The 27,813-nt window shown below is 44.0% G+C and overlaps 1 protein-coding gene across 3 annotated transcripts in view; it reads right to left on the bottom strand.

Moving 5' to 3' along the window:
* Positions 1–2,901: 2,901 nt before the first annotated feature.
* Positions 2,902–27,813, bottom strand: part of CHD7 (chromodomain helicase DNA binding protein 7) — a 198,239-nt gene continuing 173,327 nt past the window's right edge. For 2 of the 3 annotated variants that reach the window (XM_036263971.1, XM_036263974.1), the window contains 17 exons: positions 25,228–25,427; positions 24,890–25,049; positions 20,782–20,871; positions 20,195–20,298; positions 18,773–18,902; positions 18,080–18,152; positions 17,865–17,922; positions 16,949–17,177; positions 16,503–16,711; positions 15,716–16,384; positions 14,241–14,401; positions 11,727–11,954; positions 11,054–11,497; positions 7,952–8,173; positions 6,791–6,931; positions 6,505–6,609; positions 2,902–4,796 (listed from right to left, as the gene is read on the bottom strand). In XM_036263971.1, coding sequence (XP_036119864.1) covers positions 3,879–4,796; positions 6,505–6,609; positions 6,791–6,931; positions 7,952–8,173; positions 11,054–11,497; positions 11,727–11,954; positions 14,241–14,401; positions 15,716–16,384; positions 16,503–16,711; positions 16,949–17,177; positions 17,865–17,922; positions 18,080–18,152; positions 18,773–18,902; positions 20,195–20,298; positions 20,782–20,871; positions 24,890–25,049; positions 25,228–25,427 — 4,141 coding nt within the window. In that variant the 3' untranslated portion in view covers positions 2,902–3,878. The remainder of the gene's footprint in view (positions 4,797–6,504; positions 6,610–6,790; positions 6,932–7,951; positions 8,174–11,053; positions 11,498–11,726; positions 11,955–14,240; positions 14,402–15,715; positions 16,385–16,502; positions 16,712–16,948; positions 17,178–17,864; positions 17,923–18,079; positions 18,153–18,772; positions 18,903–20,194; positions 20,299–20,781; positions 20,872–24,889; positions 25,050–25,227; positions 25,428–27,813) is intronic. The other variant, XM_036263972.1, reaches the window with a different exon arrangement.

The raw sequence follows: 27,813 nt of genomic DNA, 5'->3' as shown, positions 1-27,813 counted from the left end.
ATTAGAGAAGTTCTAACTTTCAGGTGCTTATTAGATTTACATTGTTTTGCTTTCTAATTTTAACCTATCGCTGGTTCTGGAGACACATTCACGCTCACTGCACACACACTCAACAACGCACAGTCCTACGTCTGCTACCTGCTAGAGATCCTTCCTTAAAACTCTTTCCAGACGTAATTATCAAGTAATTTTCAGTGACCTGAAAAGGTAATTTTGTAACAGGGCACGGAAGGAAAAATTTCTGTTCCCAGCATCTTGTAACACAAATCATGGAATTCTGTTAAAAAAGGGATAGTAAACATTCTTCATCTCTTGGTTTTACTTTAGGTATATTTCAGTAGGAGTAATCCTGAGGAGTTAACAAATACAAATTATTCAGGTAATTTAAATGGAAGGCTCTATCTCTTCAGCATTTATATAATTAGGTCACTGTCCTGCACAAATCCTTCCAGACTTTGCATCACACCTAAAGGGAAATCCAAACCCTTCACCAGGGCCACCCTGGTCCCTGCCTCCTCATTCTTCGAGACAGACGGGCTCCCAGTGCCCCCTCCTCCTGTCTTCTAAGCTAACTCCCAGTTCAGGATCTTTGCATTAGCTAGCTGCTCCCTTCGCCTGGAACCTTCTCCAGTCAGCTCCTGTCTGGCTTCTGCTTCTCGTCACTCAGGTGTAAGCAAAGCTGTCACTCCTTAGAGAACTCCTGGACCACCTCATCACCCTACTTGCTATTTCCCTCGATCTACAAACATTTTATTTGTAATCTGTTTATCATCTATCTCTTCTAGAATGTAAGTTCCATGACAGCAGGGGTGTAGTCTGTCTTCATTGTCATTGCTATATTCTTGCCACTAAACCAGCACCTAGTACCCAATGTTTTGAAGAACATTAATTATACCAATGCACCAGTCAAGGTCCTGGACTTTGAAGTTGGATCAATCTGGGTTCAAATACCAGGCCTGCAATTTACTAGCTCTGAAGCTTGAGTATATTCATCTTCCATAAAAAACTTGATTTCTTTATAAAAATAGAAATACCTCAGAGGGCAAGATAAATCCAAATTTAAGTGAGTTCACACTATTCCAGGCTCTACTTCATATACACTTCCTCTTAATTCTCAACCTCAAACTAAAGATTCCTTATGTAAGTGTTTGTGGGAAAATGTACAACTGAAGATGCCCCAAACACCTGAGCTCATCATGCAACGATTTTCGTTAGAGACCTGAGTGCACAATGTAGGGAAGGGCAGGTGGGCTGTAAAGCCAGACCACCTGGGTGCACATCAGCTCCTACATGTACTGGTGGCCAGTTCCTTCGGCTCCCAAGTCTGTTTCCTCTGGAAAAACGGCATTTCCCTCAGAGAAGCGATGGCCAAGCAGTAATGCCATGGAAAGTGCTTAGCACCTCAGTGCTCAGTTTATACGAAGCACACGATGAACACTACGTAGTACCAGACTAAATTGAAAATATTTCTAAATTAGGTCAACTCAAGACCTAATATCAAGAGTTAATGCCATTATAAAAAGAAGAAAAACAAACAGCATTTCCAGCGTGGACAATTGAACGACGTTAACGCTATGTCAATAGGTGAACTCCAGAGAACTCGGAGCGGGTGGCTGTACCACTCAGGGCTCCTCTGGCCACGCGCTACTGATGCCTTCGCTTTGAAGTCCATCACTGCTCTTAGTATTTTCTTCTAATAGCACCACATTGTATGTTCTATTTACAGAAAGTCATAGAAAAACTTCCTATACTACAAAGACTTTTAGAAAAAGACCCCTTTATTTAAAACATCTCATTTTATTAAAGAGAAGTCTCCCTAAGGTCTTATTTTAAGGCTTTAAAAAAATCTTTGTTATTTAAATATTTAAATTCTCTGCGCTTCATGCAGATCGAGTCTTGTTTTCCACGTTCAAAGAATTCCATTTCGGAGGACATTCTCTTAAAGGCACTTCCCTCCAGTGCCCCCCCCCCCCACACTTGTTAACTCTCCAGGATAACAGTAATGGGGTGGAAGCAACCACAGGATCTGAGGTGGAGGTCTCAAGATGTTCCTTTTTCCAGATCATAATGGACATATTTTCATCTTGGGGTATAAACTAAGCAAATCTTATTGTCTAAAGGGCTTCAGATAGTCTGTCTATCTTGTAACACCGAGTGGGGACGGACTGTATGTGCATGTTGGGGGTGTGGAAGGAGGGGGCATTCACAGGACTGCAGACACCTCTCTTCTCCTTTTTCACTGCATGGAGATACAGCTTTGTGTTTGGTTAGGTGACATGAAAAGGTAAGAACAGCAGCTCTCAAATTAGACTTTACCTCAAATATCAAAGGTCACAAAGGGTGCAGGGAGCAGCCGTTCTCGAGCCTGTGCGTGCGTGTGCACTTGGTGTGCTTGCTTAAGTGGGTCCCTTTTTGTTGTGCCTGGGTTTGCCAGTTTCTGGAATCAAGCACTGGTCCGCGGGACACCAGAGCGCCTTTGTGTCCCTGGCTGACACTCTGGCATTGTGTTTTTCTACCCATTAACCAAGGATAAATGACCTAGATATTGTGCCTATTAAAGCCTCATTTTTCTCTTGCCCTTTGTTCTGTAGTGTACCACATTATCAGACGCTGCACACATTTTTAAGTATTTTCAGCCTCAGATGCCCTTTTGAGGGAGTAATAGGAGGTTTCTGTGTGTGGTTCTGCTGAGATATCTGGAGTGGAATTATGTGAAAGTAATTTAAGGTTTTTCTTCCTGTCTAGTCTGAAGACAATCAGGTTAGCGTATTACTAACAGCTAATCTAGTAGAAGAGGATATATCAAGAAACTGTACAAAGGCCAGAATGCTGTATTTGCATCTATTGCGAATACAAAAAATAGAGTGAGCACCAGGTTCCCCTACATACTACATTCTATCATTACATTTCTGCATATCATGGGTCACTTTTATTAAAAGCATCATTACTACAGTTGGCAGCAATTTACATTTTATCTTACATGATAGCAGTTTCCAAAGAAAAAAATAAAAGGACATTACAACAAAGAAAAACAATACATTTACAAAGTCATGTCTGTAAACTTCAAGGCTAGTTTAGAGCTGAGGTAATGCTGTTTTAGCTTTGTGGCTAAAGTAACAAAGTCCTTTAATTTAAAAAGGTACCTGATTCTCTATTCTCTCACTCTTTATTTATTCATCTATTTACTTTGTTTATACCAGTGCATTACAAGACCACGAGACAATGGAACTGTAGTTCTGTCTGGCAAGAACCCTCCCAGTAGGTTAATTTCCAAAGGGACCCTTCACATTCAACAGCTGCCTTATTATTGCTGCGCCTCGGGACAGAGACATTCACACTAACGTGGAGATTGTCAGAGTGTCGGATGTGTGTGTATGCGCAAGTGTGGGAACCCCATACAGTCAGAAAGGGAAACAAATGAGCGAGTATGATATGTATGCTAAATTTCATCTTGACCTTCACAGCAAAGAAATTAAAATTAAAAAATTAAATATATAACTTCATACTTCCTTTGAGCAGCACTTCCTTCCATTAGTGCCCCTCAGTTACAAATTGCTCTTTATTATAATACCAATGGTACCAAAAGAAAGAGGAAAAAAAGCAGAGCATTATGTAAGTTTCCTTAAAAAGACATGATCACCTCTCAAATTTCATCTCTCCTAGGGATAATAAATAATGCACTGCACAATATTTAATGACCAAGATACCTTTTGACACACCTGTATAACATGACTTGGACTTTTTTTCTTTTTTTCTTTTTTGCTACACTATGTTACAGAACAGCTTATAAAACTAGGTATGAACATTAACTGTGAGTGTAAACAGTAGGACTACCACTTGTCAAAAGTTTTAAACACTTGAACGGGAACTGGTACTGGTTACTCGTCATTTTCATTGTTTCCTATTTCATCCCCCCCATCCAGCGAGTCTAGCTCTTCACCCTGTGCCATTTCGTCTTCTAGGACGGAGGACTCCGCAGTCTTGTCCAGGTTCTCCTCCACGTCGCTGCCGTCGAGGTTCTCCTCTTCCTGAAGGGTGCCCCCCTCAGCCTTGTCAGGGGCCTTCTCTGCGCTGGAGCCCACGGCATTCTGCAGTCCTGCTAAAGCGGGGAACCCAGGCAGCGTCAATCCCCCCAGCCCCGGAGGTAGAAACATGGATGGGTAGAAGAGGCCTGGAGCCATGGTGGACAGGAGGAAGGGGTTGAAGGCGAGCGGGTTGGAGGGCAATCCGGCCGGGGCAGTAGCAGCACCCACAGACCCATTCGCAGAGTCAGTAGCTGAAACGGCATCTGTGCTTTTCTCAGAGTCTTTGTTCTCTTCTTCGTTCTCATTGCCTTTCTCGTCCACCTTCGAAGTGCTGTCTTCCGGTTCCCCTTGACTAGACGCAGTAGTGGTGTTCCCAGTAGCAGCGGACAGAGGGTTGTTCAGCAGCCCGCCCAGTCCGAACACGCTGGGCAGGCCCGCCATGCCCGGCAGCATCAGGGGCAGCACGGCAGCAGGATTCTTAGCATCGCCTCCGGCAGCGGCAGCTGTTGCCAGTCCTGGAGGGAAGCCCATGAGACCTGCCAGCTGGAGAGACTGGAGGTTCTGGAGATTCTGAAGGCTCGTAAGGTCCATTCCGGCAAACAGGCTGTTCACCAGCAGAGGGTTGATTCCTGACGTGGAGGCCACAGCGGCAGCGGCGGCAGCTGCTCGGGCGATCTCACTCTTGGGCCTTCTTCCTCTTCTGCTCGCTCCTTCTCCCCTCACCACAGGTCCGGTGAGAAGACGGTCAAACATCGACTCGGGAACAAAACCCTGAAGGAAAGGGAGAGGCAAACAGTGGCAATAAAAGCTGCTGAAGGAAACTAACTTTCAGTGGGTGCTTTTGTGATGATCCGAAAACTGCCATTCTGGATGGAAATACATCAGCGATTATTTCCACTCTAAAAAGCTCAGTGATAAAACTTATGAAAGCAACATTTCTGTATCTTAGCATTACATTAGCTCACTGAATGATGCTGAGTTGCACAAAATTTGTCAAAGGCTACTCTACCAGCGAGGTAAATGTCACCTTATCTGTTATCCAGAACCGGAGGACTGCTTAGCAACGAAAAGGAACAAACTTTCGACACATGCAGCCACTTGGCTGAGTCTCAATGTAAGTGGAACAGAACGCTCCACACTTTATGCTTCTGTTTATGACAGCCTCCGAGAAACCGAACTCCAGGGATGGAGAACGGATCAGCACTGCCAGGGCCTGAGATGAAGGTCTGTGTGCTGCACGGCACACCTGCGTTAGCACCGATATTACTAGACAGCAGAAGAAAACTACGCGGTTTTACTGTATACTTTAAAACAAACAAATCAAGACATCACTAACAAGTTAATTTTAAAAAGAAACTAACAGGGAAGAAAATTCAGGCAGAATTGTCGTTTTTTTTATTTTAGCAATTTTCAACGGGTGTGCTGCAAGAACTTTTCAAACATGCAACACCTGACTGCTTAGTCAGGGGCACTGACCTCTTTTCTCTTAGATTGTCAAATAAAGAAAATGACAACAGCTAACACAATAATAGCTGTCCAGCGCACCATAAATATATAGGTCATAGAGTTGCATCTTATTGGTCATGTCGCATAATAAAGTTGTCTGTGACTCGTTAATGCTTGGTACCAGAAAATACTTATATATAAGTATAGGCACCCAAATTTTTATTTTTTAATTTATTGATTTTTAAATCCTCACCCGAGGATATTTTTCTGTTCATCACCAAACAGAGTGTGTGTGTGGAGGGGGGGACAGAGAGAGAAAGAAACATTGATGGGAGAGAGACACATGGACTGGTTGCCTCCCACACGGCCCGCAACTGAGGTACGTGCCCTTGGCCAGAATCGAACCCGCAACTCATTGGTCCACAGGCCGATGCTTTAACCATTAACTCAAACTGGCCAGGGCAGCACTCAATTTTTCAAAAAGTTACTTTGGAGCAAAAAAGGGTAGGTAATTACTATTATTATTATTATTATCATCATCATTATTGTATAATTATACAATTATTATTGTATTTGTAAATCAATAAAAATTGTACCTATTTCTGTTGTCAAATCGGGAAAAAAGTACATTTTTTGGTGTGCTGCAGAATTTGAGTAATTATTAGTTTATGTGTGCCATGAGATGAAAAAGGCTGAAAATCACTGGTTCCTTTTAATATCAGAAATCATGATTAATCTTAATACTGTAAACGACCCTAAGTTCCATTCCACAGATGGAGTTGACTCGGTTTACCGGGGGCACTTCTCTGGGAGCAGCTCATCTCCAGGACTGTGAATGAGCATTTCTGCACAATCCCTTCAAACCAGAGCTGTCCAATTAACAACTCTGGGTTAATGATCTATTATTATGTCAATTCTTTTACGTCACTCTCCTATGTCTTTCTGTTAATGACCAACATAAAATAAAGAAAAATTCAGGAAAACAGTGTTGTTTAGGCAGCCCCATCGGCAGACACGGGGAGCGTGTACTCACAGACTGCTTCACGATGTCAGTCCAGTCTGGAGCGACGGCAAACTCGGGGTTTTCTTCCAGCCACCTGGGCAGATCCTTCATTGGTGGCGCCATAGCTCCGCCCATCTGGGGAGAGGCAGGGAGACGTGAGTTTTCCCTCACTCCACATCTCTACGTACACACACACCACATGCACACATTCTGAAAGAAACGTCCCGTTTTTTTTTAAAAAAATAAAAGATGTCAAGATAAAATCTTTCTGGGATAAGAAATCACAGAGAGGTCAATTCCCCTTCCCAAAGTTTACCTTCTTCCCATTTCTTTTATTGACAACAGGCACCCTTTCTTCTCCTGTCAACGTGTTTATATCCAACTTATTAGGGTTTCGACATCTATGTCGTTTCTGTTTCGGTTTCTGAAACGAGGAAAACAGCACGTCTGCATTCTTCTGCGCAAAAAAAAAAAAAGAATATGTATTTAGTAAAATCGTATTTAGCACTCATTTTCCCTTATATAAATAACAATCAATCAAGTCATTTTCAATTATGTATGTTTCAAGAATTATTTTAACTACCAGAAACCATACTTTTCTTTGAAAGGAAAAAGGCTATTTTCCCCGTGTACATTAAGGAAGTAAACAAACACATAAGCTGAGAATCTGCTTTGCCTTTTGTCTGTCAATAATGCTGCTTAAAGTCTCTTCTCCAAATGTTTAACCAACTCATGGTATTTTCAAAAGAAACATTCTCTAGTATGTTTGCTTGTTTCTACGCAGTGATGCAAAAGGATGAAGAGATGTATCACATCCGACAGACTGTCCATGAGCAGAACCGACGGGATAAAAGGACCTCTGCGGGAGGAACATTATGAGGGGCAGGAACTCAGCTAAGGCTGAACTCAACAAAAGAAAATGCAAAAGCCTTTTAAGTGTTTAAAAATCAATCACATCTAGTGAACAGTTTATGTGACAAATCATCTGGAGATACTGTCTAATGTTTAATCTAAGGCACAACTGTTAAGTCAGTTCCTTAAAAAAGAAGCTAATAAAACTGTGGGCTGTGTTAGCAAGTCAAATCTCTGCAGGTAACATCTTCATAGTATTCTGAACGGGTCAACTTGGCCTGGAGACCAATTAATGTGCATTCATGACTGTTATCCCAATAATGAGACCACCTGGAAACCACGCCAGGCAAAGAATAACTGAAGAACTCAAGTCTGGTTGGTAAGAGATGGAGAAAGTAAGGAAATGCATAATAGGTGTCTCTGAATAACTACAAGGCTGCCCTTCACAAGGGACAGACCTGAAGTGACCTTCTCTAATGTAGAATTATATAATGAAAAAACTGGGAGATATTCAAGATGACGAGACATTCAAGATAAAGGCAGAGGGACCAGAGATTTCTGTGTTGTATGAGAATGAAATGGACTATCCTAAGATTCCTCCCACTCCAAGCTCCGTAATACTTACTGGTACATAACTTGGCATATCAACAGTGTAAGCAGGGTGCAGCTTCAGCCATTCCACTAAGTCCTTATTTTTAGGAGCATCATCGCCCACCAGCCTCGTCCCATCTTCGAGATTTATAACAGGGATCCGTGTGTCGGGGTCCAGCTGTCCAGGAGAAGGAATGTTTCTTGTTGGTGGGGTCTCTATATCTTCTTCAAAAGCTTTGGTCACCTCAGTATCCTCCTGCAGAAAGTTGACAAGGGTCTGAATTCTCATGATGAGAGGGAGTCTGGCAACGTACTATTCCAAGAAGATGCTATCCTAGCACAATGGATCTTTGCTCAAAAAGGGAAAAAAACTACTTGAAACAATGTCAACTTTGGAAAAGCTGTTATGTTAGAAGATAAAACTAACATCTTTCTTCACACTGTAGAATTAGTATTTAGGTAGAAAATCAGTCCATCACACACACGTTTGAGAGCTTAAGCAAGCCACTCAGAATATAACACAGGTTAAGTCTGAGCCTCATATGCACCAATGGTAGCCTTTCAATCTACCTTGAAAATCCATAGATAAACATTAAAACAATTTTAATAAAGAAATGTTTCAAAAGCCAGTTTATATATAGCTTTTTGGCACTCTGCGAATAGTACAATTTTGTTGGTGGTAAAATATTTGTGTTAGGTATGTGTGGCAACAATGGAAAGATCAATTTTGAAAGTCTAGACTCTACCATCATCCAGCCACTAGTCCTCAAACTGGTTTTTCAACCTCCAGACATCTTTTATGTCATCCTGTTTCTCCATTCCTACTGCTCTGACTTCCCACCCATATTATTGCAATATTCCTAAATGGTCTCCCTGATCTAGTTCTATCCCACCCTTTTTCAATCCAACCTTCACATGGCTACACGGGACTCAATTTTCTTAAATGCATTCTTCATAGTTCAAAACCATGTGATACTCTCCTATTTAAACCACGTTGATAACTGAACTCCCACCACTTTCGGTAAAGAATCTTGGTTCTTGCATGGCAATCAACACCTTCCACAATTTATAGCCCACCTTATCTCCAAGCTCATCTCTGCTGAATGTTGCCTCTTGACCAGATTTCCCAGCCAACAGCATTCAGTTACCAACCATGACAGGCCTTCTCTGGCCTCAGGCCCTTTGCACATGCTCTCTCTACTCCGTCCTTTCAAGTGACCAACTCCTACACAATCTTCTAAACTTAACTGAAGTATGACCACCTCTAGGAATACTTCCTCATCTCTTTCTCCTCATATCCTCCTCCCTCCATCCCCATTCTTCCTTTGTGCTCACAGAGTGCTCCAACCATAGCTCACAACTATGATACATTATTATTTATCTTAAACACGAAGTTGTCTAGTGCAAGCACCTGCCAGGCCTATATTCTCGCACCCTGGTGCACGGCACAGGGCAGGGCCTCTCTCACAGTGTTGCTGAATGCACCATGGCCACACCCTGACTTTTCATGGCAGCAGAAACTGGTCACCAGTTTTCATGCATAACTCACCAAAACAACAGTAAATAAAAACAAAAACAATGTAAAAATACTTCCTCTGACAACTATTGGGAGTTTTGAGCTAAATGTGACTTTAGAAAAATAAAAATATCTATAAATTATTAGGTACAACTTAAGATATATGAAATGAATAAAGTCAGCCTTAAGTTTTTAGGTGTATAATTACAAGTGGGAAATAGCACCTAATGACTGTTAGTTCCTATATGTGCCATGATTCAAATATTGAACATAACAGTAAATGAAAAGAGGTGTGAGCTGCAGAAAACCCCCAATTTGTTGATGTTGAAAAAGAAAGGATTTTCGGTGAAAATATGTCAAACTGTTAATAGGGTGGTTTTAAGCAGGTGGTTTTAGGGAGACAACTTTCGGGAGCACACCCTAGAAATGGCACTTTACCTTATGAAATGATCAGCCACAGCTGATCCATTTTAAGACATATTTTCACAAGATTCTAAAAGTAACCATATGCTCAACAAAAATGACCATTATCGCAACTGGAGCACTGACAATGAATTTTGAAAATTAACCACTTGGATGCTTCTGTTTCATTCAGACCTCACCAGGTGGCAAATTCCAATGAATGCTATTTTGTAATTTCTAGACTTTAAGTCAATCATGTCTTTTCCCACCCTTCTAAGTTATTAAGCTTTCTCTAGGTTGAAGAAATAGAAGATGGGCAAATAATAATAGGGATGGAATAAAATAAGAAAAAACATATTAAAACAAAACACTGCTCCCCTCAGTTTCAAATTTTGGTGTTTCCCAAACTGTCCGCTGCCCAGGGGCCAGGCCCATTGTGGTCCCTGGCACCCCCGCACCCCGTGCACTGACAGGAGCCCCAGCGTCGACTCTGTCGACTCGGGCTTCCCATGAGCAGGCAGCAGATATCCATCACCGCTCAGCCTGTAAAAGGAGCCATGAGTAATCAGGCTCTTTGGGGAAAAACCCTCGTCACCTTTAGGCGACTCATCTTAGGTGGCATTGTTGGCACAGATTTGGGAAGAGAGTTTTGATTACACTGACTTGTTTCTTTTGAATTAAAAAAAAAAAGTCAAAATCCACTGGCACAGACATTTCATTCAAATCTAAACAAGCGCAGGTCTATATGCAGTTGAGACTTTCTAAAATACCTAGTTATGGAAGTGGGAGAAATGCAATCCCTAACTTTGTATGTGAATAAAACCAATGCCTGAAACTAAATATGTAATCTAATCTAATAAGCCCCAGGCCCAAAACATATCAGTCTTTTTTAAGAGCAGAAGCTTTTTCCACCTCAAGAATTCAGAGATGACAATTACAGGCTCCAAAGACCATGTTTCTGCTTTGGACTGGTCTTCCGAAAGTAATCAGTACATCAGAGTCTTGGGAAGAATAAATCCTCCAGCTACACCTGCATCAATGCTCAACACAACTCCAACTCAGAACAATGACTATGGTCATTGTGAACTACTTCTTTGGTGGGAGAAGCCAGTTGTAATGTCATGTCACTGAGAGGAACACAGAGCCGCGTCATCTGCAGTTGCAGGGACCCTGGCTGTCAATGTGGGCACAGACAATGAAGTCAGCTCCTGAACTTACTGCACTCAATGACGTCCGTTTGTGGCTCATGAAAAGCAGATCAAGGCCCTCCACGTTTTTCCTCCTTCCCCTCCTCCTCTTCATGGGAGGCTCTCCATCCACTAGGGAGCCATTAAGCAGATGCCTCGTGGGTGTGCGTGACAGTCCTGCCTGGAGCAGCTCCATTTGAGTCTTGAAGGCATCAGACACTGGTGTTGAGACGTTAGGCAAGATAAACTTTGAAGTAAGAGATGAAAAATTTGAGGTAGAGCTTGTTGCCTCTCTAGAGGCCTTTGATAAATCTACAACTTTTTCTTGTCCATTTTCTGAGACCACCTGAGACTCCCGAAGCTGGGCGACCATCTCCATGAGGTTTCTCCTCTTGGCAGCTCTTTCGGCCTCGATTTCGATTTTTCTCCTCCTCCTCCTCCGCTGACGAGGGACAGAGAGGTTGAGAGCATCTTCCTATTGAAAAATTCCAACCAAACAATGAGGCCAAACTGTATGTGCTACCCGAGCTCTTTCCGAATGAAAAGAACAAGAAGCCTGAGGAATTGGACATTCCTGACTGTTCCGCACAACTGAGGAAACAGCAGCCACATTTCTAGGTAGGACCAGTGAAGCACCAGCTTGCAAACTGAGAGAAGATTTAGAGAGATGAACTTTAAACTGCAAAAACAAACTGCTGACCTACCTTTGACAGCTGAGGAGAAGTGGTGAGGTCCTCGCTCCCACTGACGCTCGCCTGGCCGACCATGGAGAGCTCGGCAAAGCTCCTCTTGTGCAGGGGACTGTCCACAGTGGGTGGTGTGTAACCAGGGAGGAGGCCCTGGAAATCAAACATCTGGCGCCTATTTACTGGCCATTTGCCTTTCAACACCGCTTCACAGATATTGTCTAATCGGTTTATCATTACTCGATCCTGGAGAGAGAAGAAAAGTCACATGATATTACAATAAAGACCTGGTGAAAATTACTAGATAAATATTTCTATCAAAATGCTAAAAAGCATAAAAGGTTTAAAAGTCCATTGGTGGGCCCTGGCCGGTGTGGCTCATTTTGTTAAGTGGCGTCCCATGCACCAAAAGGTCGTCAGTTCAATTCCTGGCCAAGGCACACGAGCTGGCCTGCTCCCCAGTAGGGATGTGCAGAAGGCAGCCAATCTATGTTTTTCTCTCACACTGATGTTTCTCTCTCTCTCTCCCCCTCTCCCTTCCTCTCTAAAATCAATTTTAAAAATTTAAATTAAAAAGTTAATTGGTGGGCAAAATGTAAATAAAAACAAATAAGCAAGCAAATAAACAATTCCACCCAAACTGCCTTGCCATGGTGGAAGGTACCTGGGTGGCTCCAATACAGAAAATCTAATATTCTGCAATTATGAACACAGGATCACTAAAGTCAGGAAACACTGCATGACCCCCACCTCTAAATTGTTTCAATATTTAAAAAAGTAACGTTTACTCAAGCTAAAGAAGCGTTAGTGAAAGTCAGGAGATAACAATGAAACCCTGCATCTCGTTTCTGGACGCTTGGGATTCAGTGTGTCTCAGGAAGTGGAACATCATTAGCATCACTATTAATAAAGTTCTGCATTACAAAATGGGCACCAACCTAGGAACACCTAATGAATGTCAATTTGCATTCCCCACCTATTATCACTTCAAATTCCATTGAAGCATGTACATTAAAAATTTCTAATTACAGCTCTTAGACCCGGTTTCCACAGATTAAAAGTGCCTGCCTGCCACTATAGACCCGACTGATCTGGGGAAACCCCTTCTATACCCAATAGGGGGGAAGTGAGAGGCATATAGAGAAAAAGGTGTCTGTGACAGCACACTTTTCAGTTAAAATTTCACATGGCTTCTTGCGCAACTAACAGTGTGGAAGACCAGCCTAGGGATGAGTTGACAGAAGCCATTTGTGTTGTTTGTTTTAAACCAGACAGTCCTGCTATGGTAATTAGGATAACTATTTCCCCACCCTTAGAAACAGCCAAATTACATAGGGATTTATTATAAAATTATGCTAGTCAGCCAAAAAAGTAATTTCCACTTTGCTTTTGATTACAGATAACTACATTTGAAATTAACATGTTATATAACTGACCAAATGGGTTAACAGCCCACCTTCTCCTGAGTGAAGAAGAGTAGGTTTCCAAATATATGAAACTTGTCTTAAATCTGAAAGTTCTACTTCAGACTAAAAAAATTAAAACACAGAGTTAAAAGTCCACACATTTTCCCTTGTGCATTGTCGGTGGGATTGTAAACAGTATAACTGCTATAGAAAACAGTATGGAGTGTCCTCAAAAATTAAATCTAGAACTACCATGTGACCCAGCCATCCTGCTTCTGGGTGCATATCCGGAAGAACTGAGAGCAGGATCTCTAAGAGATATCAATGCACCATGTTCACAGTAGCACCATAATGAACCAAGAGCTATGAGGAACCCAAATGTCCCAACAACAGATGAACGAATAAAGAAGATACAATATATACATACAATGAAATAGTATTCAGACCTGAAAAGGAAGAAAACCTTGTCCCATGGATCAACCTTGAGGATATTATGCTAAGTGAAATAAGCCAGTTACAAAAGGACAAATATGATGTGACTCCACTTATATGAGACATCTAAAGTCGTCAAATTCACAGAAAGTGGACTAATGGGCTGCCAGGGGGTAGGGGAAGGAGCTGTTTAGTGGGTATCAAATTTCCATCATGCAAAATACAAAAGTTCTGGAGATCTGCTTCACAACACTAGGAATATACTTAAGACTACTGATCTATACCCAAAATTGGTGAAGATCATAAATTTCACGTAATGTGTTTTTTACCCAGAAACAATTTTTTTTTCAAGTCCACACATTTTATATCGCCAAAGGGTTAGTCTGTTGAAACAATAATCCATATATACTGCTAACATGACTACCACCCTAAAAATCTCAAGGAGCAAAAGGTTCATACAAACGGTTCTATTTCTTATATTTCCTTCATGTCGCCTTTTCTATCCTATTACAAAAGTATTCAACAAACTTTTTTCTTTGGGCTTTTCCAGATCATTCTTTAAAACATGAGAAACATCTACAGTTTTCATACACTGTGTCAAAGTTCACCTTAAAATTATTTTAAAAATCAAGCTAGCACAGTGCCTTCCACCTCGCTCTTTTTGGGTCACCAAAACATCAAATAACTGACCAACCTTAGGCCAAAATGAGAAGGCAAACGTCCTTTCATGAAGGAGCTGAGCTACTGAAGGATCTCCATCCTCCATGTAGAATCCATCTCGGGTTTCGTCCCTAGCAGTGCTCATGGAAGCATTGCTTTCTTCATCAAAATGCTTCCCCCTAGAGACAGCTCCTGCTGAGAAATGAGTTAACGTGCATTACTCACAACCAGAATACCCCGGAAAAAGTTTAGAAAGAATGCGATGAAAAAATTGAATACCAATCGGCTCCATTTAATTGAGTACCTACAATATGGCTAGAATGACATTAGACATTTCACAAATCTTGTCGTTCATAGCCTGTAACAGCCTTTCATGTGCAGGGTTATTCCCATTTTATAGATGAAGTAGAGTAGCTTAGGGAGGTTACAACACTAGTCGTCGGACATTGTGCAAGTAAACCTCAGAGGAGGCTGAAGGACAAGACTCTGTCTCAAGAACACACGTCTTCCACAGAGGAAAAAGGGCTAACCTTCCAGCTAAGTTCAAAGTTCCAGCTCCAGCAGAACAGTGCAATATGCCTGATTTTGTGACTTACAAAGAAAACAAATTATTTTCAGATTCTACTCCCTTTTGCTTCTGAATTAAAATTGTAACAATTAAACATTATTTGTTTAAAAATAACCACCAATATTTACTCAGTGAATGACTCTTCTCCCTCATATTTAATTGTCCAAATTAAAATCACTTGGAGCCCGGCCAGTGTGGCTCAGTAGTTGAGCATCGACCAATACACCAAGAGGTCACTGGTTCGATTCCTGGTCAGGGCACATGCCCAGGTTGTGGGCCAGATCCCCAGTGGGGGGTATGCAGGAGGCGGCCAATCGATGTTCTCTCTCACTGATATTTTTCTCTCTCTCTCCATCTTCATTACTCTCTAAAATCAATAAAGAAAACAAAGAAAGAATATAAAATCACTTGGGCCTGGCCAGAGTAGCTCAGTTGGTTGAGCATTGTCTTATGCACTGAAAGTTTACCAGTTCGATTCTTGGTCAGAACATGTACCTGGGTTGTAGGTTCAACCCTTGGTCGGGGCAAGTAAGGTAGGCAACTGATCGATGTTTCTCTCTCACATCCATGTAGAGATCGCTCTCTCTCTCACTCCCCATCCCTTCCTCTCTTGATGCATGTCCTTGGGTGAGGATTTAAAAAAAAAAAAAAAAAAAAATCACTTGGAATTTTTAATACACCGCTACTAAAAAGTTAACCCCTATCCTTAATCCAAAAATTATGCATTCATAAACCTCTTCTGAGAGTTTAATTTGTTTGAAATATCATGTTTCTGTGCCTTACGAGAGCAAAACATACATCTAAATATAAGCTAAAATTATCTCTTCACAGAAGAAAATGTACACTATTATCCTTAAGAAACAAGAAAGAGCCCTTGTCATGTGACATGAACAGTCGGCATGTTGCCATGGTGGAAGGAGAGGCCCGGGGCCAGGCATTACCTTCAGGTTGAGAAGATTCTTCTGATTTATCATCATCCTCCAGCTTTTCTTCTTCATCCTCTTCAGAACCTTTCTCAGAAACGGACTTGGGGCCTGTGTCTGCACTGACCTCTATGCCTTTCAGCTCATGTTTTACAGAGCCGGCCTCAGCCTCGCACTCCTGCTTCCTGTCCCCGTCCCCACCCTCCGTTTCTTCTTCCTCTTCCTTCACTGCAGGCTGCTCCTGGGCAGCTGCGTGGTCAGGCTCCTCCACTTTGCCTTCAGTTTGTCCCATCCCTTTTTCATCCTGAACGTGAGTGGATGAGATGACTGCAGGAGTCTGGCCAAATCCAACTGCCAGTGGGTTCAAGGTCGATATATTACCAGCCCCTCTGTTCTGAGCGAAGTTTCTGTGCGCATCCAAGAAGGACAGCTCAGGGTCATTGAGGATGTGATAGTCCGTCCGACTGACCCCGTGTTTAGCAGCACCCACCAGCAAGTCTCGGTCATGCCGTCCGCATTCCCACCACTCCGGCAGGTCCAAGCTCGGCTGGCAGAGCTTCAGCCTCTCGCCCAGCTGGGGGTGATGAAGAACCTGCTCACGTATTTTCCGGAGCAGTTCAATGCGGTAGAGAGTTCTGGAGGCACGCTCTTCTGTGATTGGCTCGATCATGGAGAGGTCTGGTGGTTCTGAAAACATGAAAATAATTGTGTTTACCTGGGAAAAATCTAAGTGGGCTTAAATTGTTCACTCATTTTTCATTTTAATCGCCTTTTAGCAGAGAACTTGGTTACCAAGTGGACCTACCATCATCTGGCTTGGTGGGCATCCGGCACACACGCCGGCACATGGCCACGAAACAGCTGAAGTATTTCTCCAGACTTTCGTCAGACTTCTTGTCCAGTCTGGCAAAGGCTCGGAACTGGTTCCAGTCAAACTGTTGTTTCATGGGGTCAAAAATAATCCCAAAAGTGGATACCACACGGTAAAAATCAGCCTCTTCTCTTCTCGTCCACCTATTAGAAAAGAAGATATTAGCTTGAATTGTACTTGAGTAAAAAGGCTTCAAGTTTATTATTTCTTTTCTTCTTTTGCCCCAAACTTAACACACGGTATTTATTTTGGGGGTGGGGAGACAGACTGCTTTGAAGGTCATTATCTCACACGTGTCTCCTGCCTCTTGCTGGCCTAAAAGAGCAGAGCGGAGAGGAATGTACCAGGAGTTAAGTAAAACCCTAAAAAAAAAAACTCACTTTTGCCGTTTCTCAGATATTATAGCTTCCCTTTCCGCTTCCAGCGCTCTCACTTCCTCCCGAGGCCGCCGTCTCCGCCGGTCAGTCTTCATCAAGGCCTCTTGCCTCATCTGCTGCCTTTTATAGCTGCGCTGATAGGCAGTAATGAGCCGGCGCAGACGGGTGGTCAAGGTTGAGGTGTTAGGCCAGTAAAGTTGGCCTAACTCAGCATTACTCTCACTGTGCTTGCCTGTGGAAAAAGTATTTTTGAAATGTGTAGCTGCAATCTTACAATACACAGGATTTTCCATCAAAACAAGATGACTCATTAACATTCAAATGACTGTGGGAAAGGGTATCCTCACTTTGAAAATATAAATAAAGAATAATATTATTATGGAACTTGTAAACCATTTCTTTTTTAAATCCCTAGGGGGAAAAACAAATTTATTGACCAATCTTACATAAAGAATCATACTTTATATCGTGAACTACACAAGGGTGTTTTCTTGAAATGTAATAATCTTGAGCTTAAAAAAAAATCATATAAATGTTAGCTAATGATTTTACATTAAGCAAAAGGTCAGTATTTTCTATAAATTGGCAATATTTCAGATACTGGGCAAATGCTCAACTCCTAAGAGACATACGTCCTTCTTTTTTTTTTTTTGGAGATATACTTCTATAGATGCCTAAAAAGTGTTCACTAACTGGTATAAAACAAATACATTCATTATCTTAATCCAAAAAAGAGTTATTTTATCAAAGAAATTCAATGTAATGAAAAAGACAACAATAAACAAGAATAAATTATTCCCAAAGAGAAAAGTCAGTGTAGTTGAGCCGACGTTCTGATGCGCTGTGGGATGCCGCAGAGGTCGCCGGAACGCGACCACCCCAGCGTATCAGCTCTGCACACACTCTGAAGGAGCCGTACCTGTGGTGCGCACTTCCATGGATTCTTCCTTATCTTCAGGAGGAGAATTGGCAAATTCCTTGAAAGCAAAGCAAGAAACGGAATTATTTTAATTTTGGGTTTCGTTTTGCTTTATCTTCTAAAGAAAAGGCTGTTATGTATAAAGTTTGACAAGTCTTATATGGGCATATAATATTTCACTGGTGCCATAAATGTCAATATACTTGAGTTCTTACATCTATTTCATCCTTGAATGGCGTCCTGGTTGGTTTATATTCTGGGTCTTCATCTTCTCTATCAAATTCTCCCCTATATAAACATTTTAAAAAATGTTTATATGTTTATAAACATATTAAAAAAATGTTTAAATCATAGTGATACAAAGAGACTGAAGAGGACTGCCTAATGAGACTTTTAATTCTGGGTTCAATATCAAAGCCATTCTATCAGTACTGAAAACATGCAGCCAGGGAGGGGGTTGTGGAACGGCTGGGGAGGGGGAGGGGTGTCTGTCATCATTTGGAAAAGACAAAAGAAAAAGTTTCAGATTATCTAGATCAGCAGTTATCAGCCTGTGGGTCATGACCCCTTTGGGGGTTAAACGACCCTTTCACAGGGGTTGCCTAAGACATAACAGTAGCAAAATTACGGTTATGAAGTAGCAACAAAAATAATTTTATGGCTGGGGGTCAGCACAACATGAGGAACTGTATTAAAGAGTCGCGGCACTAGGAAGGTTGAGAACCACTGATCTAGATACTATATCATGTTTAAATAATCATGATGATATATACACAAATGAGACTGGTAAATGTCACTGGGTTCAAATCAGACACAATATAGTACCTAGTGCAGTGTTAGAACTGAACCCTGCCAATAGATGCAATACTGATGTAAAGTTTATTAAAATTTTAAAATGTCCTTCTTACCCGTCACCGCCATCTGCTAGCATGTCTGTTCCTCTCTGCTCGGCAGCGATGGCCTTGGCATCGGGCATTCCAACGCGTTCCAGGAAGCACAGTGAGGGGTCAGCTCGCATGGAATTGTACTTCTCGTAGCCTGTGCCATCCCCACCGGCCCAAAGGACCCACACAGAGACAATGAAAGGCCCGTCACTGACAGAATCACAGCACCACACCAAACCTCGCTTCTCAACCAAGATGATCATTTATGTGGTATTTAAAAGACCCTTGCTCAGTTCCAGGGCAGACTGTGGGGACCAAGGGACGTTATCAGAATCACCACAAAAACTAAGAGGAAAACAGGTTCACATGACTGCAAGATGCCTGGGAAGATTTCTGACCTTATTTTCCCCAAGATCTAATTTTGCTTGACATTTAAAAGACTTGTTTAATGTTCCTTTATGACCTCCGCAGAGGTCCTGTAAGTCCACCCCATTCTCCTGGTGAGCGGCCTTGGTTCTGCAGAAACTTCCACTGCTCGCTGCAAACCGGTCTGTGTCAGGCCAGCGAACCTGTCTTACTAGGTTTAGGATGATGCGTGTCAGTAAGATGACACTGTTCCCTCTATGGCTTTCAAACTGCAGTTTGCTTTTTGATTGCCCAAGTTGACTAGATGGGAAACGGCAGATCCCAACAGTGCAGTGCGGGAAAACGATTTTTAGGCTGAGCTCACAAAGCGCGGCGGCAGTACGCAGGCAGAACAGCACAATTCAATTAGGGTGTGCACCACAACACACCGCTCCTGACTGCTGTAGAACCGCAAGCCGAACCGCGATCATGAAAGGTTTTATAAGCCATCATTCTCCTCTTTAGTCAGGCTGGGCTGCCGAGACTACCTCAGCGACCTCCAGAGAATTGGGATTATAATCAGGAATCGCTCACTGTATGTATCATGCCAGTTCTGCAGCCCCAGCCTTTCAGAGTTAACAAGGCTGCATCCCACGCAGGGGAGCTGAGAGTGCTCAGCACTGACATTTGTGAAATATTGCTTGGAACAAAGCCCAGGAGGCACTTGTACAGATTAATAGCAGAGGTTAAGCCCACCGTCCACTTTGACACGGGCTGGCAGAGTTAGCAAGGGGAGCGTGCTGGAAGCAAAGTTTAGGGAGAGCTATAGGACAATTTGGCTATTATTAAAACAAATATGGTTTTGGTTTTATTTACAGCCAAGAAAGAAATGTTTTCTTCTCAAATACTCAACAAACATTCAAAAACAGCATCTGATATTTACAGTTCATATTAGATTTTTAGTGCAGGAAAATAGTAGATGCCAAGAGTCCTCTGAAATTATCCTTGTTGATATTATGACTTTGGAAAAGAGTTTGCAAGAGCTCCAAATAAAGACAAAGCCACATGGTCAAGACGTGGTCAAGCAGACACATCACTTACCGTGTTTGAACACCCCAATTAGGAGGGACTTATCCGCCTCCTTGTCCCACCAATCTGCGGGGACCTCGGCATGGAAAGGCTCAGGTATCCACACATCAGCTTCACTATAAAGACAACCATTTGCATAATATTTAAAACAAATACCAGTAGTTAAAAAATCCTCTAAGTAATAAACATGATACATGCAGTCACATGCCCCCTTCCCACAATAAGCACCTGAGTGTCACGGAGAGGCATGAGCAAAGGTTAAAACAAAGGGTATAAAAAAGTCAGTTGCTTTCCACCATGACCAAAAATGAACTTGATCACCCAGTGTCCCATTTTAAAGGTCGTCTCAGAACACCTGTAATTTAGTTCACACCTCTTTATACATGTACGCGCGTGCACACACACACACACACACACAGGCTATCCCCGATTCTCAGCACTTCCCCAAGCTCACAGGACAAACACTGCATTCAAGAGGCAAAGAAAAAAAAAGGTATGCTTCTAATGGTTTATGAAGGTTTTGAAACATGATCCATGATGTTTTCTGACTACCCGGATTATGGCAGGGAGGCAGAGAACCAATGTGCGCGCACACTAACCTTGAGTCAGCACCCTCTAAGATCTTATCTGCCTGGTCTCCTATAACTTCTTGTCTTAGGTAGTACAGCATGCGGACACGCAGCAGGACCCTGGAGAGGAAGACAGAGGGGGGAAAAGTTCTTAACTTCAGGACTGTTTGCCAACAGTGGCTTTTGGCAGCTGCCGCTGTTCATCCATCATCCTGCCAAGGCTGATTAGCCATGCTGTATGGTAGGCTTGAAGCGTGACAGATGGTGGCACATAATCACCTCTGTGTGGTGCTTTCTGCTGGCTTCCAACAGGCCTGCCTGGCAACCGCTCACACTGCACAGAGAGGGACCGAGCTCAGCCCAGCCCAGGCGCACTTCATTTAGTTCTACCTAGTGCAGCTTGTGAAGTTTAGACACGTACCCCACCACTGCCTCTGAAGTATTGAAGCAAGTTTGTAAACAACTGAGCAGATGGCTTTCAGTAACTGTTCTGCTTCATTATCTCATAAAATTTCCTCAGCTGCCGCCTTAATGCCATTTTTGGAAGCACATCAGAAGTTGTAGGAATAAATGCGATATAAAATCTGGTTTCACTACCTTACAATAAACCCTCAATATGGAATGTCAGGTTTTTCAGATTACAGAACTTGCTTCCGAGAAAGGAAGAGGGCGACTGGGCGTGGGCCTCACTCTTCTCCCTTAAGGAATATTAACGTTTTTTATTCCTTCCAGTTTATGTTACCTGGAAGCCTAAGTTGTAGCTCAAAAAATAATAAAACATTACAAAGGCAATTAAAATATGTCTAATTCATTGACGCTCTTAGTTATTTTCAAGGACTTAGTGTTTAAAAACCCCTGGAATTCTAGGAACCAGATTTTCAGTCTCACTTGATTTCCTCAATGGCTTTAACCATAATTCTCTCAATAAAGCCCACCTGGTGGACACCCGCGGCCCACGTCTAGCTTCTCCAGCTGGACAGCCGTGGTGTGCATCCGGGACCAACACCCAAGACTGTTCCTTGGCCGAGCAGATGACAACACCAAGTGCTCTTAGCTCGCCTCACCCTCACAATGACACCGTGATGGAGTGGGCAGGTCACAATTCCTACAATTTCCATTTTACAGATGTGAAAATTGAGACTAATAGAAGACGAGTGGTGTAGCCAAGGCCACAGAGTCACCTTGAGCATGGACCTTGGAATCAGCCTTCTGACTCCACCACTTCACAGGACGTGGCAATTGTCCTTGAAAATATCAAATGACAAGTAGGGGCGGCTTCACCAAAACAGATGACTTCTGATCAGATGTGAGTAGGGGCACCTTCCGCTCCACCAGGACTCTGCTTCTGGCCAACGTGGGCTCAGACGGGCAAAGTGTGAGGCTGTAACTATCTGAATATACTCCAAAGTAAACAATCCCTTTGGGTAACTTTTTTTTTTTTAATTTCTTTCTTTTGATAAGATTAGAAATTGGCTGTGCCACGCTGAATCGGCAGAAGAGAAGAGAGTCAGGCCTCCATGCCTGCACCTGGCCTCTCCGGTTAGAGGACCTGCACCCAGTTCTCCCAAGAACTGACAGAGGATGCGCAGGAAGGGAGCTCCAAAGGAAATACCCCCACCTTAGGCTGGATTCTCTTTTATTCCCCAAGACTAGGACAGTGGCAGCGATCCTAACGGTCTTTTTTTTGGTAAAAGACAAAGTTTTCTACATCAGGGGGAATTTCAGTTATGTGGAGAATTTTATGTCATCTTTTTAAAGGAAAAAACTCAAACCAGTGCACCTGGAAAGCTCCGTGCCCTTGTGGAAGACAAGGCAGGTAATGGCAGGGTAAGGAGGTGCCTCTGAGCTGAAGGAGTTCACTGGCGAGTCAGGCAGGACAGGAGGGTCCTCAGACCTCATTCACGTTTTGTCGGCTGTCTCACTCATGACTGTTTTCTAGACCAGCACCCAGTCTAGGACCACACACGCCATTAACCTGCCCTGTCCACTTCGTCTCCTTTAACCTGAGACAGGTCCTCTCTGTCTCTTTGAAGAGAACCGGCCAGCTGTTTTCCGGGAGGTTCTCCATGTGTGTGCCGTCGTCTCTCCTCCCAGTGCTAACTCTTCCTCACTCGAGCTCCTGAAGTCGCAGGGAATGGTCTCCTGGAAGAACGGACTATTTGCTCGTCCCAGAGAGGAGATGGGAAGCAAGGTCAGTCTTGAGGCCAAGGGGAAAGATGCGAAGAATTCCAGTTACACCTCACACCCCAGCCAGGGAGGGACGCTACGGCAGCCTGTTATTGACACTGGAAGGGGAAATTAAAAACCACCGCCACACTGGACCTGAGACCAGGGCCACTGCTCCCACACCTGACCACTCCACTTACAGTCTGAATCCAGAACTCAGGAGACTACTGACCCAAAGCTCATGTAAATCGTAAGGAAACAGAAGGTTTTGAATAGCTATAAGCAGGGCAGGACTTCAGGGAGAACTATCATGCTACAGTAGTGGCAACAAAACTGTTTCTGAGGCACCAAAACGGTTTGAGGTAATGGTTTCGAAGACTCAAAAAGAAAAATATTCGTCAGTCAAAATATCTAAAGATAGTGATCAAAGCTAGGCCCTGAAAGCACTTTCACTGAAGAAGGGGTGAGAACCATCAGTCGGTGCAACCTGGGGGCAGCAGGTGCTCTCCAGGAATTTTCATGTGAGGACCAGGACAGCCCGAGGAGGAGGCAGGCTTCTGCCCTGGGCTGGGTGGTCAAGAGCAAGGGCATTACACTCGTCTGGTCTGGGCCTCCAATCTGGTCCTGCCCCTTAACTAGCTGAGGGACCTTCAGTGCCCGAGTCACAGTTTCCTTGTCAGGAAAAGAGGGTACAATAGCACTTCTCATCTCAGACGACTCACACTCAATCCAGATGAAGTGCTTGGCACACTGCAGTACTGTGTGCTCAGACTCCGGTTGCTAATTTTAAAGAGATACACATGCAGTTTTATATCCCGCCTCATCGAATTGAGGTCTCACTGGAGCTCCACGTGACTGACACGGCAGGCGAGCCACAGAGGCGAGGAACCGGCCGCGGGCAGTGGGCCGGGTGGAAGAGTGCGTGCTCAGCGGGAAAGGGGCGGACACGCAGAGCTCAGTGTGAGAGGCAGACAGCCAGCAGAGCTCCACGCAATGAAATAAATTTAGATCAGTATTGTTCAATTACATATAATCAAGTTCTAGAAATAAAGGTAAGGAATATGATTCTTAGCTCAGAAGGTAAACAAAGACCAGACAACTGAGGTATTATAAGCAAAAAATTACATGAAAATTCCTCAGACCCTCCACTGAAAGCAGTCGGTTAAAGATGGGCTCGCACAAAGCTAACCACAATTCCCTGACACACTGGTTAAAACTTAGTTATCCACAGCTACAACCGAAACTAATACAAAAGAATATTGAATGTAAACTGTAATTTGGAAAAAAAAACTTAGTTATCCACAATGTCATAGCAACACTATTGACAACAGCCAAATGGTGTCCATTGACCCAAGTGCCCACTGACAGATGAATGGATAAAATGTGGTCTATCCATACAATGGAATATTATTCAGCCATAAAAAGGATCACATTCTGGCACAAGCTACAACAGGGATCCATCTTGAAAAGATCATGCTAAGTGAAATAAGCCAGACACAGAAAGACAAATACTATATGATAAACTTAGGAGTTATCCAGAATAGACAAATTCATAGAGAATGGTGGTTGCCAGGAGCCTGAGGATGAGGAGGAGGGGAAGGCAAGTTTAATAACACAGAGTTTATCCTGGGGTCCGTGAGAAGGCTTGGGCATAGACAGTGCTGAGAGGTGCACAGCACTGTGACTGTAATTAATGCCAAATGAACTGCACATTTACAAAGATGAAAATGGTAAAATTTAAAAATCATGTTATGTATCTTCACCACAATTTTAATGAGTCAGTCATCTAAAGGTATGCTGTTATGTGACCTGGCATCATGTTAGAAGAAAAACAGTGAGGCTGTGCAAAGATAGTAACTACAGCTTAACAGTATCTGTACACACACACACGCACACATATACATGCACACACACATACACACATACACACACAGGGACAAGCCCGGCTCTCTGCCTGCCCTGGGAAACCTACTTGTTGCAGTGGTGCTTCAGGTGCTTCCTGTAGCTATCCTCCTGGAACAGAGCGTCGGGGTTGCAGCCCGCCAGCCAGTCAGCATCCTGCACCATCGGGTGTGCGCTCTGGGCTTTCACCTTCTTTCCCTTTCTTCCCCTCGGCACTGGGGCTGATAAACCTACAATCATGATGATAACAATAATAATTATTATTACTGTAATAATAATAGGAGCTTTCCACAATCTCAACTTTTGTGTCAGAGCCAGATACTGACCTACAAGGCAGGAAAATGCGGGGTCTAGGCTGTGTCACAAGGGCCCCTGGTGGCCCTGTTACCCTGCAGCACAAAGACCTACCTGAATGATTGACCAAGGCGCGTGTCTGGCCATCAGCCGTGGGCGTGATCAGATCCCAGATAAAGCTCTTGATGTTCTCGTCCCCCTTGTAATGGTTGAGACAATACACGAGGATCGTTCTGCAGATGGTTTCTACATCTTGCTCAGTGAGCTGCCGTTTGTAGCGTCCGTGGGAAAGGATGTCCGTCCACCGTCCCCAGCTGCAAACAAGTATTCAGCATGTACATGGCACCTTTCGTTTGAGATCTGGGGCTCCTTTGCACAGTCAGGTAGCAGTGTTAGGAAACCTTGGGTCAAAACTAGCAGTATTTCAACCCTCTCTTGTATGTGGGGTCTCTCACATATATGGGGTTCCCATACACATGCAGATATTAAATGTGCTTATTTTCTCTTGCTAAACAAACAAACAAACAAAAAAACCCTAGCAGTATTTTGTCAGGTGAAAGGAAAGCAACCCAGGGCCAAGAGTTACAGACACCCCACCCCAGCAGGCTGCAGGTCACTGTTCCTCAGTGCAGGAGTGGGCTGTCACGGAAACGTCGCCTCTGGGGCTGACGCCGGCTTTCCCGCTCAGGTTCAGACCAGCAGCAATGCTGAGGACCTGGGCATTTTACACTTTGCTTCACGCTGTCACAGTCTGTATGCTTCGGTGCTGATGACAATTCGAAGTGAACCGGGACTTGAGGTGGGTGTGACAGCCCGAGTCAGGGATGCAGTGCTGAGAGTGAGGTCACATCGATCCACATCCAAGGGGTGGCATGATATTTAAGGAAAGACTCCAAGTCAAAGAGCCAGCTCAGGAGAAACGTCCGGCCGACTCTCAGGTCCTCATGTAAGATGGGTGGGAGAAGGAACTGGGCTAGAACCAGACACACAGCACACTGCAGAGCCTGAACCGCCGCCTCGTTAGGGTTACGGTTGCGGTTCACCGGGTGCTGTGAGCGAGAGCGTACGGCAGACAGGCAGGGGCTCCCCGAGGGCACCGCTGACCGGGCGCCCAGGGCAGTCTCCAGATGGGGATGAGCCCCTCCACTGCCTTCTTCCCAATGGAGAGCCGAGTCTCGGCTGACCAGCACAGTGCTCGCCCTGCCTCTGGTCTTGGCCTGGTCCTCTCTGTCTTCTACGAAGCACTCTCAGTCCTCGGATCGCAAGGCTGGCCCTCACCTCTAGACCGCTGGACACAGCCCTCTCTGCTGGAAACTTCTCCCTGCCCAGTGTCCAACACTCCCTTACCCTGGCTAATTCATGATGTCCATCCAGCCATGGACTGTACACATCACCTTCTGTGGAATTCCTTCTTTCATTCCCCGTACCCCAGCGGTAGAGACAAACTACCTGCGCTGTGCCTTAAAGGAGAGGAGACATGCTTCTATGCTCCATTTGCATAGAGCTTCCCGGCCAAGGCATCACCACAGCTTACTGCCTTTTACTGTTCACCTGCCTGCCTGGAGCAGGCTGTGACTGTCCTGCTCACAGCTGTGTCCCTGGTGTCTGAGAGCATCCTAGCGCAGTGCCCAGCACATGCAGGTGGTCAGTACATAATGATGCCTGTGGGAGGAGGGAAGGGCTTTACTAAAACACAGTATGCCCTAGGCATACTTCTTAGCTTCAAGAGCTACTAATATGGCCCTGGCCGGTTTGGCTCAGCGGTTAGAGCGTCGGCCTGCGGTCTGGAGAGACCCGGGTTCGGTTCCCGCTAAGGGCACGTACCTCGGTTGCAGTTTGTCCCCGGCCCTGGTTGGTCGTGCGGGTGGCAGCCACTCGATGTGTCCCTTTCACATCGATGTTTCTCTCTCTCTCTGTTCCTCTCTCTCCCTCCCACTCTACCTGAACAAAAAAAAAAAAAAAAAAAAAGGAAAAATGTCCTCGGGTGAGGATAAAAAAAAAAAAAAAAAAAGAGCTACTAATATGTTCATTTTTGAAGTTACCAGCAAAATTCTCAACTTTAATCATTAGGCTGAAACATGGAAGTCGGTGCAAGAAGCAAAGGACTTAGGTGGGAGAGTCTCTCCACCACGTGAGACAGACAAGAAAGGATGTCCAATGCACAGGTAATAGCAGAGGGGACCCAGCTACCAGACACAGGATGGACTTCAGCTGAACTTGGCTTATTCCACAATCACGGGCTGAGCACCAGTGTCTGCGGGTGCGGCGCTCTGCCCTGAGGACACAAAGAGCGAGCCCCTCCTCCAGGAGCGGCTGCTGGGTCTCTGGCGGGAAAGGCCAACCACATAACATCATAAAGCAACGTGCTGAGTGTGATGGAAAGTGCAGACCAGACTTTCTGGTACAGGGTGCCGAGGTGACGCCTGCCCTGGATGTCAAGGACAGGAGAGGATGGGCAGATCAAGCGTGCGTGTGCATGTGTGGCAAGGAGGGTGGTGGTGGACGTGGGGGTTGGCTCTAGGCAGCAGGAAGGGCTTACGGAAAGAAAGAGATGAGACAGAGGTTGGCATACTGAAGGAAGAGGTCTGTCCTGACAGAAGTCTGGACTGCCCATGGAAAGGGCCAGTGAGATGGACAAAAGCCAGGTCAGATCCCTGTGTGCTACATTAAACAGAATGTTTGCTTTTATTTGGAAACTAA

The sequence above is a fragment of the Molossus molossus genome, unplaced genomic scaffold (assembly GCF_014108415.1).
Source record: "Molossus molossus isolate mMolMol1 unplaced genomic scaffold, mMolMol1.p scaffold_m16_p_16, whole genome shotgun sequence".
Taxonomy (NCBI): Eukaryota; Metazoa; Chordata; class Mammalia; order Chiroptera; family Molossidae; genus Molossus; species Molossus molossus.
This window is presented reverse-complemented; position numbering and strand designations above follow the sequence as displayed.